At 42.0% G+C, this 16,626-nt stretch overlaps 1 protein-coding gene across 5 annotated transcripts in view; it reads right to left on the bottom strand.

The window, feature by feature from the left end:
• The window catches only part of RAB11FIP3 (RAB11 family interacting protein 3), a 510,528-nt gene that overhangs the window by 157,062 nt on the left and 336,840 nt on the right, over positions 1-16,626 (bottom strand). For 3 of the 5 annotated variants that reach the window (XM_085628392.1, XM_085628393.1, XM_085628396.1), the window contains exon 6: positions 2,356-2,490. The exons of the other annotated variants lie outside the window; for them this stretch is intronic. In XM_085628392.1, the coding sequence (XP_085484518.1) occupies positions 2,356-2,490 (135 nt within the window). The remainder of the gene's footprint in view (positions 1-2,355; positions 2,491-16,626) is intronic. 5 annotated transcript variants of the gene reach the window in all.

The following is a 16,626-nucleotide window of genomic DNA, read 5'->3' as shown; positions in this document are numbered from 1 at the left end:
CTTCTGAAGTGGTTATGTGCATCCAGCTTCCCGGTCCCACCATGTTAGTAGGTTTTATTGTATAAGAATTGCCACCTTGTCTTCATTTGAAGGACTAGTATTGTGTTTTCTCACGAAAAAACAAACTACATTGCATCAATTTGTAAAGTACTAGGTCGGGACCAATTCCTCACTAAAGTATCTAATAGCTGAAGACAATCCAAATTGGATACTTGGCAACCAGTTGAAAGTTTAATCCCTTGATCTAATGCCAGTGATGGTGTGCATTACATGCAGCTATTTTCTTCAGATTTCTGTCTGACCCCCTTTGAGGTTTAAGTGTTTGCCAGTTTAAGATGTTATTGTTTGTGTGCAGAGGGCTACCTTCCTTGCATCTGGCACCACTTTCTGTTCAATTACTCCGGTATGTCTATTTTGCGAATTTTTGCCACTGCCATTCTCTTCATAATGAGATGCTCCTTCTCCTCTATCTCAAAAGCAATTTCAAATGGATGCATTTACCTGTAGCAGATTTCTCATTCCCAATTTCCTCCCTAATGGGCTAAGCTCCATGCTCCTATTAACATGATTTCTGAAACATTATGGAACAATGAGCATTCAAATCTCAGGAGCGTCGCTTCACCTTGGTTCCATGCAGCTTTCAGCACCTTGTTCCCTTTTGGAGAAGTAATGAAATTTAACCAAGATGTCAAACAACCTTTGTGTATTCGGTGGTCTTTAGGGACCCACTCAGTCCAGGCACATAGCTTAATGTATCTCTCCAAAAAGGGATCAAAATATACCCACCATGAAAGCCTCCATCTAAGGGCCTTCTTCTGTGTCTTTTTAAGTCCTCAAATACTCAAGTTTTCCCTTTAGATACAGTTTTCTACCTCCTTGACCTTCGACAAGGGATCCTGCATTCCATGGTCTAGAGGGACTTATCGGAGCTTGCTCTTGAAGACCCCAGACACCCTTGGCTCCATCTCGACCACTATGATCCTCAACTGATTCCACATCATCTCCAAGATATATAAGCATACAGCTGAAATCAGTGAATAATTCTGGCAGGCTTTTATTGATGTTGCTTTTAAGCTCTTCATCTTCTGTTTAAGTGCAGGCTCTCTATGAGACCAGCCTTTGTGATTGCCATGGCTGGGTCTTTGCATGTGTGGCACCTAGATCCGCACAGCAGGAGGGCCTGCATACTATCCCTGATTTGCTTTTGGCTTTCTTTTTAGGTGGCATTCAAAATTAGTGCTGGATCGCACTCCTGCATTTTCTAGATGGATGCCTTTTAATGCTGAGTTCCCATGGAAGCACTTCCAGGCCCTCTCTCTAAGGGTTTAATTGCGCGGGATGGTATAATGATTTGGATCCTTTCATCTGGCATTAAACAGAGGGAGTGGGTGTCTGCTCTTTTCCCCGGTCTCTAGGAGGGGTGGGAGCCAGGGTCCTGAGCTACAGCTGCACTCGTTTCGGTTCTTCTTCCCTAACCCTCAGAATGGACTCATGATCATATTAAGTCCAAGGGCAGCCCCTGTCCCGATCACACCTCGTACGTTCACCATAAGGTCTTTCTTACCGACTAGCATAGGCATCACAAGCCCACCTCACCGGGTATGCATATACCAGCCTGCCCGGTCACTTTTGACAGGCATGTCTCCTCTGCCACTGCAGGGTGCAGACCAAAAATCAGATGAGCTTTTTTTTACCTCACCGGGAGTGCTCATTCAGTTCAGGCCACAGCACGCAGATGCCGAGCACCATTTTGGTAGGTCAGTCTTGTGTGGCCCATCTCTGCTTAACTTTCTAAGTTTATTTCTTTTCTCTTACTTAGGCTCCATTTCAGTCCAGAGATTTCTCTACAGTCGCCATCCACCTTCTTATTGGAGGCGTGTAATTTTTTTGTCAATAGGTCTGGATTCGTTAATTTATTTCATTGCAGGCATGGAGCACACTAACAACACCCTCAATCGGCATTTTTAAGACTAAAAATGTCATATATGACGTGTATTTGATAAACAAGTGTATACAACTGGAATAGAGCCACGACTATTGGCTTGAATCTTAGAGCCTATTAAACACAAACAATTGAAAAAACAAACACACAGTCAAACTAACTGTTGGTTAACATTAAAAAAAATTTGCTACTATCTCCATATACATTTCACCCTACAACACAGCAGAACACAAGACAACATTGATGCCATGTCACAGACAATGGGGAAACATGCAAAAAGTGAAGACAAGTAACATTTAGCAGGAACACATGCTGGTGCTCAAACCACGTGATGAATACATGCTATCATTTGACATATGATAAAGAACTAAATGCATGCTGACACTGATACCACACATAGTGCCGTGCGTTACCTATTCATTTCGAGATCATTCAGACGGGCAGAGAGATCCTCAAGACGGTTGACCTGTTTGTGGCATTGGCTACAGTAAAACTCAAATGCCTCATCTGTGATAATGCTGTGAAGTTTCGCCGCAAGTGGCTGGATGCTAGAGAAAGCATAAGCATCATTGTTCAACATATATTATAAGATCCAAGATGGGTAGCTTTCCGAAAATGAAATGAACTAAGTGGAGGATGGAATGATACTCAATGAAAATGACATGAATTAAATGGTTTTTGAGAGCATATGCCTTTGAATGTTATGTTCACATTGTACGCCAGCGCAATACAAACTAGTCCACAAAAAAGACCTTGTGGATGCGGTTTAAATGTTATTACCTCAATCACACAAATTTAAATTGAGAAGATGCTCAAACCTGCCAGCTCACTCAGTCCCACTATGAGTCACATGATATTGACTCCCCTCACACAGTCTCCTAATGAAGAGTCCATACCACCTGGTGAGAGACAAAGTGTACTCGAAACCCCTGCACAGAGAGTGTCTCCAGATTGTGGGAGGAGGCTCTGCACAGTAGATGTCCATTTAGGGTTTTGCAATCTCCTCTGGACTTTGACAGCAGTCTCACATACTGAGAGGTCGGTGGGTAAAGAGGAGGCTTTGCACTAGACAACGCTTCTCTTCATGGCCTGCCCCCAAGAGACCCTTACACAACCGGTTAAACAGTAAGTGGCTACAGACCCCTCTCCCTTACCAGAACTCCAACACTCTCCTCTCACAAGATCAAAAGATTTTTTGGGTGATGCTTTGTTTCTGGAATATGATAAATGATCTAAAGTTCTACCCCTCTATTAGTTTTGGCAGATATATTCACAATTTTGCACTACATACAAGATAGCAATCTGTCATGGAAAGCTGCCTCTTGAAAATAACTGATGTAAGACTATCTGATGTTGATGTAAATGGACTCAACATTAGAAGCTTGCATGTGGAATTTTAAGAAAACACCATCTTTCTCCCAGTGTTTCTCCCTTGTAAACTGTTACATTTGTAGAATGCTCTCAGGAAGACAATCACAACGGTCTCAAGTCTACAAGTGTTAATTAGTCTGACAACTCCATAATACCACTTGATACTGTCTCATCAAATTTCTATAAAAAAATTAAACGACTCAGCAAAACTGTCCTAAAATATTTTTTAAAGGAATCTCTGTGGAATTAATCGAAATAGCAAATAATCGCTAAGCATTCTACTTTGTTATAGAATGTGAAGGGGGGTGACAGACCTTTGAAGAGAGGAGCTGAGAAGACCTGGGGAACCTCTGGGTGATGATGTTAACTCTTATCAAGAAGCACTTTAGAGGTATCCATCCTACCTGCGTTCTTTTACAGAAAGACCAAACACACTATGTGGTGACAAGTTACCTGTGCTGGAGGCAGGATTATTTTCAACATCTCCCCAGGGACATCTGTTCATAACAGGGTTCCTGGAACCTGGTAGTAAACTACAGTTGTAACAACGCTGGCATCAAGAAACTGAAAAGAACAGGCAAGCAATTGGGAACTGCATATCGGGCCAGGAAACTGTTGGTGATATTTCTGCACTTCCTTGTATTTTGTGCATAGTGACGGTTGGGAAAGGCAGTCTTTGGCGTGTGTTTTGACTTGAACACATGCACGAGCACCAGCGCTGGTTGTGCATGCGTCCCTGCAGACAATTTCATGGTCCCTAGAGACTTCGTCCTCTCCGCTTATGTGACGCCATGTACATGTACGCTCTTTTGCAAGCACAACGTGACTCTGGCGTGCCGCTATCTACGTAAAGGGAGAGGATAATTGAATAGAGTATGAGCGGTTCCTGTCCACCCACTGCCCGTGAGTGAACCACAGTAAGACTATTTTATGTATAAACATTATTTCCGCCTTATGTTGGTATTAACTGATTACCGAGATACTGCGTTAGCCTGAGGATTATTAGCACCATTGGGTAAGCAGATTTCGTCATGTGTAATTCAAGACTATGTTTCTCATGGAATGCATCTTCACAGCCGACTGAAGTGCAGTTTAAGTAATTTTTAGGTCTCACATAGGCAGCGCATGCGCTGTTTCTCAATACATGCTGTATCCAGTGTATGTGCTATCAGTAAGCCCATCGTTTATGATTGGTTCCTTCATGTGCTTTTCAAAAATCCTTTGTTTTCACTGGTAAATAGCTTCGATTTGTCCCTCCTTTTGCTGTTTTGGTCACACCCTAGAGACTGCCCCGTTACATGCATTATTTCAAGATTGGCCATATAGGTTAGTGTTGCGCACTACTTTTTATTTTGCTTCGGCTTGTTTTAATTTCCTGTTTGTGCTCCTAGCTCCAAGCACTGCTCTGTGTCCCGCCCAGTAGTTTATAACCATCGTGCTCATAGCTCCAAGCACAGCCTCGCGTCCTGCTCAGTAGTTCATTACCAAAAAGCAGAATGTAAACACCATTACACTGCCTTACAGTGAAGTACGCCCATGCCTCAGGCAAGCTGAACACCGTGGCGCGCACTCCCTGCAGTGCTTCTTCCTCCTGCTGCCGGTGAATGCATCGAAAGTGAAGGGGAGTTTTGCAGCTTATGTTCCTTTCTCTTCGCCAAGCTTCTCTATCCTTCATGTTGTTTCAGATCCCCAGTAAGTCGCAGCTGCTTGTCTCTATCGGCGCTTCCCACAGGATGCAGATCACGTCAGCAGCCAGCTGCTGGTCCCTGCCTCTTCTGCCTCCTACACGTTTTTTCTCGCTTTATCATGGATTAATTATTTCTCTTACTCAATCGCTACCTCTTTAGCAAGAGCCTGCACTTTAATTAAATTGTTAAAATAGATGCTGAATCACATTCAGATCGTATTTTATAATACTTTATTAGTTTTAGCACAGTTGTTTTTTCGCTTAAACATGTACATGTACACGTTAATAGAAACTCCTTCTTCTGTTCCTTGACCTTTAGCCTTCAGTGTGAAGCCTGTGGATTGACAGCGCGTGGCAACATGTAAAGGCCTCTGAATACAGTTTAGTGAAAGTACACCAAGGATATCCTGCAGTAACATGACTTCTGTGGAGTTTAATATTTCTAGCCGAAATACCAGCCCAGCTTAATTTGGCATGGTCTCTAGAGAGCGTGGATAGCTGTAACGTGCTTCCCGGTACACTCAAATAGTAGCCATTCAGTGCAAAAGACCGTGAGAATAAATGTCAGTTCTGCTCTCGCAGCCCCCACATTGACAAGTGAAAACACTTTTTTTGTCCAAAAGCTAAGAATCGTCTGTTGACATTTGATAATTGAATTTTCTGTAAATTGTGAGGAAGACATCCCCCTATTGATCTCTGTTTGCGGACTCCCATTAACCCACTCCCCTGGGGACAGATTACCGCAAGAAGTGCAATTTTGAGCTGATAGCAGCAACTAATCGGTTTTAAAACGGCCTTAACATTAAGCAGCCGGGTCTGAAGTGGCCTCGTTTTACACATACTGTATACCCAGATCTCATGGAAGTCGTTAGTAACACCTCCCTCTGGAAGACGAGCAAAATATCACCTGATTTTCTTTTCTCCTCGATGACTTCTATGCACCATGAATTTCGAGATGATCGCATCAGGTTGTGACATCTACAATGGGCACCTTGAATTACATTATACGAAACTGTATCTAAGGCACATCAATTTGTAGTGCGAAAGCACATGTGTAATAATAATAAAAAAGTTAGATGTTTGTTCTGTCTGAGCAGAATCATACTATGGTTAAGCCCATCTGCACTGCAAAGCTTTGCTTCTGCTTTTTGCATGAGAGAATGAAACATGTCCTACAAACTCTTGGCATTTGGACCACATGGCCTGGTAAAATAAGTCAGTGAGAGACCTATCATCCCTTTTTTTAAGTGCCAGTCCCACCTAGGGCAACGCTCCAATATGGCATGGACTCTACAAAACATATCTGCACGGCACAAACCATGCCGATATTTAGAGTGCCATGTTATAAAGCAGTGATGGACATAACATGCTCTGCACAATCTCACCCTCACCATATTTAATTAAACTCCACTGAAAGAGTAGGTCTTTAAATTAGGAAATCCGAAAAGAAGTTGGTCCCATTTGCAAACTGGCGGTACACCTATGACTGGTTCATTTTGAAATCAACTTTTTAATTCAAGCATTTTGGGTCTTATTTGCTTCAAAGTTAAACTTGCAGCCCAAAATGAGTGATCTCTATGGGCAATTTACAGAACCCGGTTTAGCATTTGTTGCTGGAAAATTAAGCACAAAAAACGTAAACGGATTTGCTCCTTGATTTTGCAAATTTTTTGCAACGCAAAGACCATCAGCTTTTCTTTGTATGTGAAGGGAGCTCACAAGAATTTTTGCTTTAAAACTGACTTTGCCATGCCACAGATGTGGTATTCACTCAGCTCACATTGATGACCACATGCCCCATGTATGGTTTTCACAGCAGCAGACATGCATGTATTGTCCGGTTTGGTGAATGCAAAATACGAGTGTGACATCATGGAGGTTCGTTTAAAGAACGCAAAGCTCACCAGTTGTTCATTTTGCTTTAAATTTTGCATACTCACTACAGGTGATTCTTTATCACTTTTGGAACCTGCACGGCACCACAGAATCTCTAACTAAACTTCACATTATATTTAAATGGCACACATAGCGGCTGACATGCCCCATACATCTGATTCAACCATGAACACGCTTGTTGTTAAATTCATTGTAAAACATACAATTGCCATCACACACATCCACTCCAAAACACATAAGTAAAAGACATTCCGATTACAATAGCTCTAACTCTTAAAAAAAAAAAAAAGTGAGAATTATTGCATTGCAAATACTTGTTGTTAGTTGTTGTCTTAGTCTGTTGTACTAGTTTCTTGTTTTAGTTTGCTGTTTCGACTTGCTACTTTAGTTCATTATTTTACCGAGCAGTCATGACTGCTATCAGCATGTCCCAGCCACCTGCCTTCTTATCTGAGGCATGTGAGAGAGTTTTGACTTGGGAAAAGATGGAAGAAGTTATTGGATTTATACCTAGTTGCCATCGGTGGAGGGACGTTCAGTCTAGACAGGAAACAAGGCATTTTGCTTCATAATTTAGGAATTGAAGGTAGAAATGTTCACAAGAGTATTGATGAAATCCCTATTGGCCATGAGGTAGGGGAGCCGGTGGAAAATTATGGAATGTCTCTAGAAATGTTGGAACAACATTTTGGTGCTCAAATTAATGTGGTGATGGGCAGACAAATTATTTTCACCACAGCAAGGCAACAGTTGGTACGGTGTACTAATAATTCAAGGATTCCAGAGAAATGAGTTACCAAAAATCCAAATTTGAAGAAACCCATATCTATTGTGGAAAGTGCTGAACATGTGTCAGACTGGATTAAGGAAATGAGAAATGAGGAAAAACGTACTTATAAGATAGCAAGAATGAATGATAAACCTTCCATGGAAAAGAAGCAAAGTTGGGATATGCAAAAGCAAATTTCTATGCAATTTAAAAGTAAATGTATTGAAAGTGGCAACCATGGTTCCAACAGTCCTAACTGCGATGCTAGACTATCCACTTGTCACAGGTGTGGTAAGAAGGGACATTATTCCAGTGTTTGCAAAAAAACAAGATGAAACAGACCCTGATGCTGTTCAGCAAGTGCAAGATTTACAGGATGCTATAAGAGCAGAGATATGTAAAGGTACCGATTCTGAGCGAATGGTGGATGAGTCCGATACTGGTGTTGTAAAAATGTCTGAGTGTATATTCAACATTGGTGGGAAGAATGTAGACGCTTTGGCTAAACCTGGGTAAACATACAACCTAATAGGTGACAAGAACTGGGACTCAATTTTGGGTGCAGAGAATCTTGAGCTGTTGCGCCCCAATATCAAACCTCTGGGATATGGGGGAGATTTAGTGGATCTGATTGGTTATCTTCCCTTGAGGGTGATTTTCAAGGGCAGAGAAACGGTTGGGAAAGTCTACGTTGCAAGGATGGGTGGCAACCTCTTCAGCTGGCAGCATCAACAAGATCCGGGAATCACCCAAATCTGAATTCACCTGATCAGGTGGTGATAATAAACCACATCAGTGATGATGATATTGTAGATCGTTTTCCAGAGATTTTTGCAGATAAACTGGGTTTGTTGCAAGGATTCGAGCACAAGATCCTATTGACGAAAGTTGCAAAGATGTTGTTCACAAGGTTGTCAAGGTGTCACACATGATGCTTGAACCGCTTAGGTTGGAACATGAAAGGATGAAGTGGTTGAGTGTAATTTAGGAGATTAAATCTTCTGAATGGCTGGCACATGTGGTGTTGGCGCACAAAAATGGGGGAAAGAATATCAAAATGTGTGTTGATCTCTGTGACCTTAATAGAAACATTTTGGTGATAGACAACCTTTGCCCAATATTACTAAAGAGCTGATCATGTTGGAGGGTGCACTTGTTTCTAGTGTCTTAGATCTATTGACAATGTATTATCGAGTTCTGTTGAGTGAAGAATCTAGACATTTAGCTTCTTTTGTCACTTTTGTCATTTGGTCTTTCTGTTTCACAAGGATACAGTTTGGGCTAGCATAGATGGCTGCTGGTTTTTAATGGGTGATTCGGAAGATTTTGGAAGGTTATCAGTCAAATCATAATTTTCCAAAACAACATCTTGGTTTATAGCAAAGAAAGGATAGATCATCACATGGTTCTGGAAGAAGTGTTAGTGAGATTGTGAAGAGCGGGTTTAAAAGTGAAGAGATTAAAGTGCCAGTTTAGAGTTGATATGGTAACTTACATTTGCCATTCAATCTCAGGAGAATGTATCAATCCTAAGGTGGATTGGAGGAAACCGTGTTCTAGATGCCTGTACTAAAGGACAAGGAGCAGCTGAGATCATTTCTTAGGCTGACAGAGTATTACACCAAATTTATAAAAAAATGTTGCATCTTTGAATGAATATTGTATTTGTAAAGTGCTCGATGACTCGACAGGAGCATCCTGGTGCTACCCCATCAACACCAATACTAAAAGGGAAATATTCCCAGACTAGTGAATAACGGAAGCAAAAGTACATCCGAACCCTGCTATATTAAAGAGCGGCACAGAGTGTCTGGCATCTGAAAAAGCCAGGTCGTCAGAGAATTTATGAACCAGGCTTCATTATCTAGGAGCCGAAGCGAGACCGGTAGTTAATTGCAGGCTTTCACTCCCCAAGGCCATAAATGATTTGCCTCCTTAGGATTTAAGTTTAAACGAGGGAGGTTTTCACAGCTTAGCATTGGATGATCTGAGTGTTCCCTGAGTCCTGTAGTGGAAGAGCCAATCAGTTAAATATTTAGTACCTGGGACGTGAAAAGCTCTGAAAACCAAAACCAGCAACTTAAACAACACCCTAACATGAATTGGTAGACAGTTTAGATCTCTGAGTGCCTTGGAAGCAGAACTATTTATGGGAAGTTTGAGCACCAGTCTGGCCGCTGAGTGTTGGACCATCTGGAGTTTATGAAGCAATTGTTTGGATGTCTAAGCATACAGACTATTACAATAATTCAGCCTCAATGTTATCACGGCAAAGGCAACAGTCTTCCTAGCAGCTAACGGGAGAATGTCGAAGAACCTATTGAAAGATTTTATCAATGAAAAACACATACCAGACATTGATACTGCTTGTGGTCGAAGCGTTAGAATGTTACCAAATTTAACTTCCATGTTTTTAGCTGCTTCTCCTGTTGAAGGGAGAGGAGGCACAAAGCCTGGACACCATATTAGGAGATAAAACAGATTTGACTTCCTGAACAATATAATTTCTGTCTAGTCGGTGTTACATTTTAGATGGGTTTTTTTCCATTCAATGAATGATGTTAACAAAACAATTTTTTAAATTCTGTTCAGACCCAAAAGAACCCTTGTCCAAGGACAGGATTAATTGGGTGTCATCTGCATAGGAAGAGGTTGTAATTCAAAAAAACTGTCATCAAAACTATTAATGGGGCCATGTAATTATACAATAAGGAAGGGCTGAGAGAGGAGCCCTGCGGGACACCAAAGGCTAATGATCTTTATTGTGAAGCATACTGACCAATAGATGCTGTTTTCTGTTAAATCTTTGGTTTATCCATTGAGGTAGCTTCTTAAGAGAGGTGATAAATTTCAGTATTCGGATGATTGCTCAAGGGCTTTTGAGTCGGTTAACTAGGAACGTAAAGAAATGCTGCCCTAGGACACTTTGATGTCTACAAAAGGACAGTTTTGACAACGGATGAAAGCTCAAGTGGGTTAGGAGCAGTATATACAAAAATTGTTAAAAGTGAATAGAAGGTGGTGGTGGTTCACTCTAGAACATTGAAAGTCAGAAGTTTACTAATCAGTGAAAGAAAATGAAGCACTGGCCTGCATGGGGGCAATCTGACATTGTAAATTCTATTTGTGGGGTCTTCCATTCACGGCAAGAAATTATCATAAACCTCCTAGTGTAAGGGTAGTGAGCGTGCTACTTTCAGGATAAACAAGTGGAGGAACGCGTGAAAGAAATTGATTTTGAGGTGAAGTATGTAAAAGGGGACAGGAACTAAGTGGCTTACTGTCTTTCGAGATTACCTGTGGTAGGAAGTGGTGAGGATGTGGTAGTTGGAGAACCAGGTGTATTCTGAGTTTTTCAAGATGTTGTAAAGAAATCAGAGTGGGAATTGGCTAAGGACAGGGATGATGTCCTCAAAAAAGATAAGAGGTTATGTTGGGAGAGGTTGGTCTAATTCAGGTAATCTGGGTGAGTGTGAGAAGCGGTTTGGCGTTGTTAAGGATGAGTTGTATGGGAAAGGGGATGAGTTGTTCAGGCGTGACGAAGGGTTCCACCGGATGGCAGGAGAGTAGAGTTGGTATTTTTAGCACATGAAGGACATTTGAGAAGGAATCTGACCAAGTAAATACTGGGAGAGCTGTACTGGTGACCTGGTATGGTCACGATGGTGGAGGAAGTGTTCAGGGATTGTAGTTAATGTGCTCAAAGAAGGCACCTGTGTGTGTTCTTAGTGAGCCTAGGTAGAAGTTAGGAGTTGACAGTGTGGATCCTTTTGAGTTATTGGGGCCATCAGAAAGGGATGTGGTGTTATTGATCGATTATACAACCAAATGGGTCACGTGAAGCTGTTTTGTTAGTGTTACTTTGAGGACAACAGTGAATTTTCTTAAGGAAGAATTCTCAAGAGTGGGCAATCTCCCGTTTTTGGTGTGCAATTTGTCTAACAGTAGATGAAGGATTTCTTGGAAACAATGGGCAGTGAACACCTCTGGACAAAATTATACCTACCTCAGGCCAACGGTCACAAATAAAATGGTAAAAGGGTGCGTTCAAAGGGCTGTGCCATTGAGCTATATTGGAGGGAGACTTTATGGACACATATGACTACTCCATATTTGGTGTCCGGTATATCAGTTTTCAGGTTTGAGGGGAAGGAAGGCCAGTGCTAAGTTGACTTATAGACTGTCAACTTTGAGGGAGTCATGAGGTCGGGGAGCGTAGGAAACAATGTTAATGATTTTAACAGTGGTTCTTTCAGCAGAGACTGTTTAAGAAACAACAGGGCACTATCAAGAGACATTCATTGAGCTAGGAGTCATGGGAGGATTAAAAGACAACAGCAGAAACCTGGATGGTTAAAAGACGTTGTCTATTGTTTTGTGAAACACTGGGGTGAAATTTTGAGTACTTATTTTGCTAAATGTTTACTTGTTGTAGGTTATTTTTCCAGGATGTAGTTTGCTAGACTGTTCAATGGATTACTTTAAATTATTTAAAATTTCCAGAATATAGTATGTTAGGCATTTGTGTGTTTTGCCGTTTAGAATAGTGATAAGGGGGATGTGTTGTGTTTTGATCTTGCAGCACGTTAATGGAATGTGCTTTGCTAAGCATTCAGTTGTGTTATAGAATGTGAGTGGAGTCAGGGAGCTTTGCATAGCGGAGCTATGAAAACCCAGGGAACCTCTGTGTGATGTCTGCCTGATGAATAAATAGCTTGGTGCTATCCATACTACTTGTGTTCTTTTTCCGAAAGACAGAGCACACTGTACTGTATCAAAACTGAACTGCACTCAGGAGATTGAACACAAACATGAAGAAAAACGCAGACTCAAGAGCAACTACCAAATTTTAAAAAAGGAAGCACAAGCTACAAAGGAAATTACTTTAAAAAAACATTTCACTGCCAAAAACTAGATAATTAAAAAAAAATATCACTTCGGAGTCTCACCCTTACACTAAAACCGTTCCCAGGGCAATCTTAAAAAAACAAAAGTGGACTAATGTTTTATCTCCAATGAAAGAACAGTTAGAAAAGTGATCAAGAAGTTGAAGCCTATTTTCTACTTCTATGACGCTCTACATTTTCTCTCAATAAAACAAATCACAATCTCTTTTCCAAAACATGGTGTCCTATAATCCATTTTTTACTGCAGAAAGAGCACACTCCACAACTATTTGGAACTGGGGCAAATCATCCCCTACTAAAGATGCAAGATCCATACATCATCAAATTCATATTACCAACCTTTTATAAATCTAGACTCTGACATTATGAAGAAAAATAGGTACTCACACTCCTGACCAGTACTTCAGAAGAAATATGAAGTGTAGAGATGAACAGCTAGCTGGAGTTCAAAAGGGCAACAGTAGAAACACTGCCTGAACAGAGAAAATCTGAGGTATGATGGTCCTGCAGGGGAAGGAGACTCTAAGGTCTGTGCTCTGATTAGCTAGAGTTTGAATGTTTTATAACAATGGTAACAGATTGCTAAAAGCTAGTGAATTCTTATGGGCATTTAACTGTTGAAGTTTTTTACTGCTATTTTACGGTCACCGTGGGACTGCCACCAGGACAACAGGGAAGTTTCAAGCATGTGAATCTATAAAAGATACAATACTGGAGAATGTGTGCTTACCCAAACCTCTACCTTTATTGAAAGGGAAAACCTACTGGCAACCCATCCTTCAATTTCTGAAAAGGCTGCAGCACCGAAAAGAAACCACAGTCAAGATAAAAAATGATGTTCATCATAGGTTGGGCGAAGGAGAAGCCGGTCTTCAAGTCGTTCTCAACTTTCTTGTGGCCTTTGACACCATTTACCATCAGAGGCTTATTGAGATTCTTGTATCTCAAATGGGTTTTTCAAACATTGTTTTAAGCTGGTTTCTCGCTTACCTATTTAACTAAAAGCAGCTAATAAGAATGGACGTTTCCAAAGTTTCCAATTCACAAAATCAGAGTGTGTGTAGCTGTAAAAATATATATTTCCTATGTACAAATCCAATTTCAGAAGTCAGTAAACATACTGACTCCTAAAATTGGATTCTGAATGGTAACTGCTACATGAATTGGGCGTTTTGTGGGCGTTCCTTCCAAACTTCAAATTTGTCCCACATGTATCAATGGTTTGGAATTCCAGTCACAAACTATTAGGAAGTTACAGACTTCCACAGTGGGGTGATAAGCTATTTGCAAAAGGGAAGGGGGCCCATATGGACAGCATCACCTTGGTGAATTGGAACAAGTGTCAAGGAGAGTACCACTGCCAAGTCTCAATTAAATTAAAAAAAAAAACGTTTTTTAAAGCAGGTCAATTTCCTTTAACAAAGAAAAAGAAAAAAAAGTTACATTATTTAAAAATCATCACAGACATGGTTGTCTGCTGATCCTTTCATGCCTCCATCCTTTTCACTGTGACCTATCAGATAGTCCCACTTTGCACCCTACCTATATTAAGTGACTCACTCCAAATCCTTATTTTGCAAACCGATCTATTAGTACATAGGATGGTTCGCAAAATACGTTTCTGGTCGAAAATTGTAACCACTTTTTTTTTTTTTACAGAAAATCTGGCTCTTAGTTAAATGCAGAATTCCTCAGGGCTCCATCCCGCCCCCTAAACTGTTCCAACATACATGAAGGCACTTTCTGTTTGGATGGAGGACTCAGGTGTGTTCATCCAAACATGTGGACGGCACGCAACTATACATGAAAATTAATAACTTGAATTATGTTCTTACTCTAAAAAAATACCTTCACCAGCATTCAAAAATAGATGTCAGCAAATGTTTTGAAACTAAATCCACAGAAGACTGAGTTCATTGTCTTCAGGACAGAACACCAAAAATCATACATTTGATGAATGAACAGTCCAAACCTACCTCAAGAAGAAAAAAACATTAGATTCTTAGATTGACTGATTACAACTGCTCAAAAAATTCACATTGATCATACTGCTAAGTTGGCTCAAGCCTCTCTTATCTTTGAATTCCTCAAAAGAGTTCTAATAAAATATAAACATCAGTCCCGTGGGACTCATTCAAGTTTGAAGAATCAGCTCGGGATACCAACTCTCCGTGCCCAATCTGGAGTCAAAAGAATGACTTGGGCCTGGTCGTTCCTCATCTTCTTGAGCACTCTGGCAGTAGTAGTATTGGCGGTAAGGCATATAGAAGGACTGCGCTCCTCTCAAGCCAAAAAGTGTCTCCAAGCGAGAGTCACCTTGGAAACTCCAGCACACAAATCTGCTGACATTCCAGGTTCTCAGTGGAGGCGAACAGAACTAACCAAGGCTCTCACCACTGTTGAATCAGACCTTGTGTCACCTCTCAATGGAGACGCCATTCGTGATCTGCTAGACATCGATGGCTGAGTTAGTCTGCCCTGGCGTTCAGAGAACCTGCCAGGTGTTGAATCACCGGGGATATGCCCTGATGTTTCAGATTTGTCCAGAGACAGGGCCTCTTGATAAACAGGTTGATGGCTTCTGATCTCCACCTCTCCCAGGTGGCCATCCCAACACAGGAGTGGTGCATCTGTCACTACAGTCAGCTCCGGCTGGGGGAGGGAGAGCGGTCTGCCACTGACCCATTCGTGGTTCGTTAGTCACCACTGCAGATCTTTTGCGGTTCTCTCAAAGATCTGGACAATGTCAGAGAGAATCCCTTGATGCTTTGCCCACTGGGACCTGAGGTTTCACTGTAGAGCCTGCATATGCCCCAGGCCATGAGTGGCCAGCAGAATGCTGGAGGTCATGAGGCCCAACAGCCTCAGAGTCAGTCTCACCAAAATCCAAGATAGAGGCTGAAACATCTGTGTTATAGCCAGAATATCATGGAGTCAACGCTTGGGTGGAAAGGCCCGGAACTGCATTGTGTCCAGAACTGCTCTGATGAAAAGGAGCTTCCAAGAGGGAGTTAGGTGCAACTTCGGCATGTTGATAGTGAACACCAGCGTATGCACCTTAGTCTGAAGGTGGGAGAGGACTGCCTGGGGCGAACCTGCCTTTAAGAGCCAATCGCTGATGTAGGGAAAGACTGGAACTCCTGACCTCCACAGATGAGCTGCAACCACAGCCATCCCAGCAAACTAAAACTGCTCTTGGCCCACTATGAACGCAAGTAACATCTGTGGGCAGGCAGGGTAGGAATATGCATCCGGCAAGTCCAAAGCTACCATCCAGTCTCCCTGTCGAAGGCAGACAGGATTTGGGCGAGCGTGAGCACTTTGAATTTCTCTTTCCTCAAGAAGAGGTTGAGAAGGCGCAAACTGAGAACAGGTTGAAATTCTCTGTTCTTGTTCGGCACCAGAAAGTAGCAGGAATAACAACCACAACCTAATTCTGATGCAGGCCCCTTCTCTATGGCTCCCTTGGCCAACAAAGTCTGTACTTCTTGATGGAGCAAGAAGAGATGGTCCTCCGTCAGTCGATCGTTAGTGCCCCTACATGAGGAGGACACCCCTACAAACCCTGGAGTGGATTCTCCGGGCTATATAAGTGCTGTCAGCCATTTTAAGACATATAGTGGACATCAGTCATTATGAGATGTTTAACTATAGAATGGCTGCACCGAACCCGATTCCAGTGTGGGATTTATGATCCCATGAACTGGGTGCCCCCTTATAGGACCCCCATGTGCTCCCAGTAACAACCTTTCAGGGTCTGCCAGCAAGCTAGTGCTGATGCCGACCACACACACGATTCTGCCCTTCTGCTGCTGAGCCAAGCTTGAGCAGGGGGATGGTAGAACAATAGGTTTCCTGCCACAGGGAGGTGTGACCGCCTCCAGACAGAACTTAGTGCATTGGGCTGGTATGGGGCACTTGCAAGCACCACCAGACTGCTTTAAATGCACAGATGGTGCCCTCCTTGCATACTCCAGATTGAGCCAGTTCAGGAACCCTTGGTTCCCGCTCTGGCGCAAAACTGGAAAAAGGACAGGGGAGTACCCTCCCCGAT

Source organism: Triturus cristatus, chromosome 10 (assembly GCF_964204655.1).
Source record: "Triturus cristatus chromosome 10, aTriCri1.1, whole genome shotgun sequence".
NCBI classification, from domain to species: domain Eukaryota; kingdom Metazoa; phylum Chordata; class Amphibia; order Caudata; family Salamandridae; genus Triturus; species Triturus cristatus.
The sequence above is the reverse complement of the archived record's forward strand: the minus strand, read 5'-3'. Positions and strand labels throughout refer to the sequence as shown.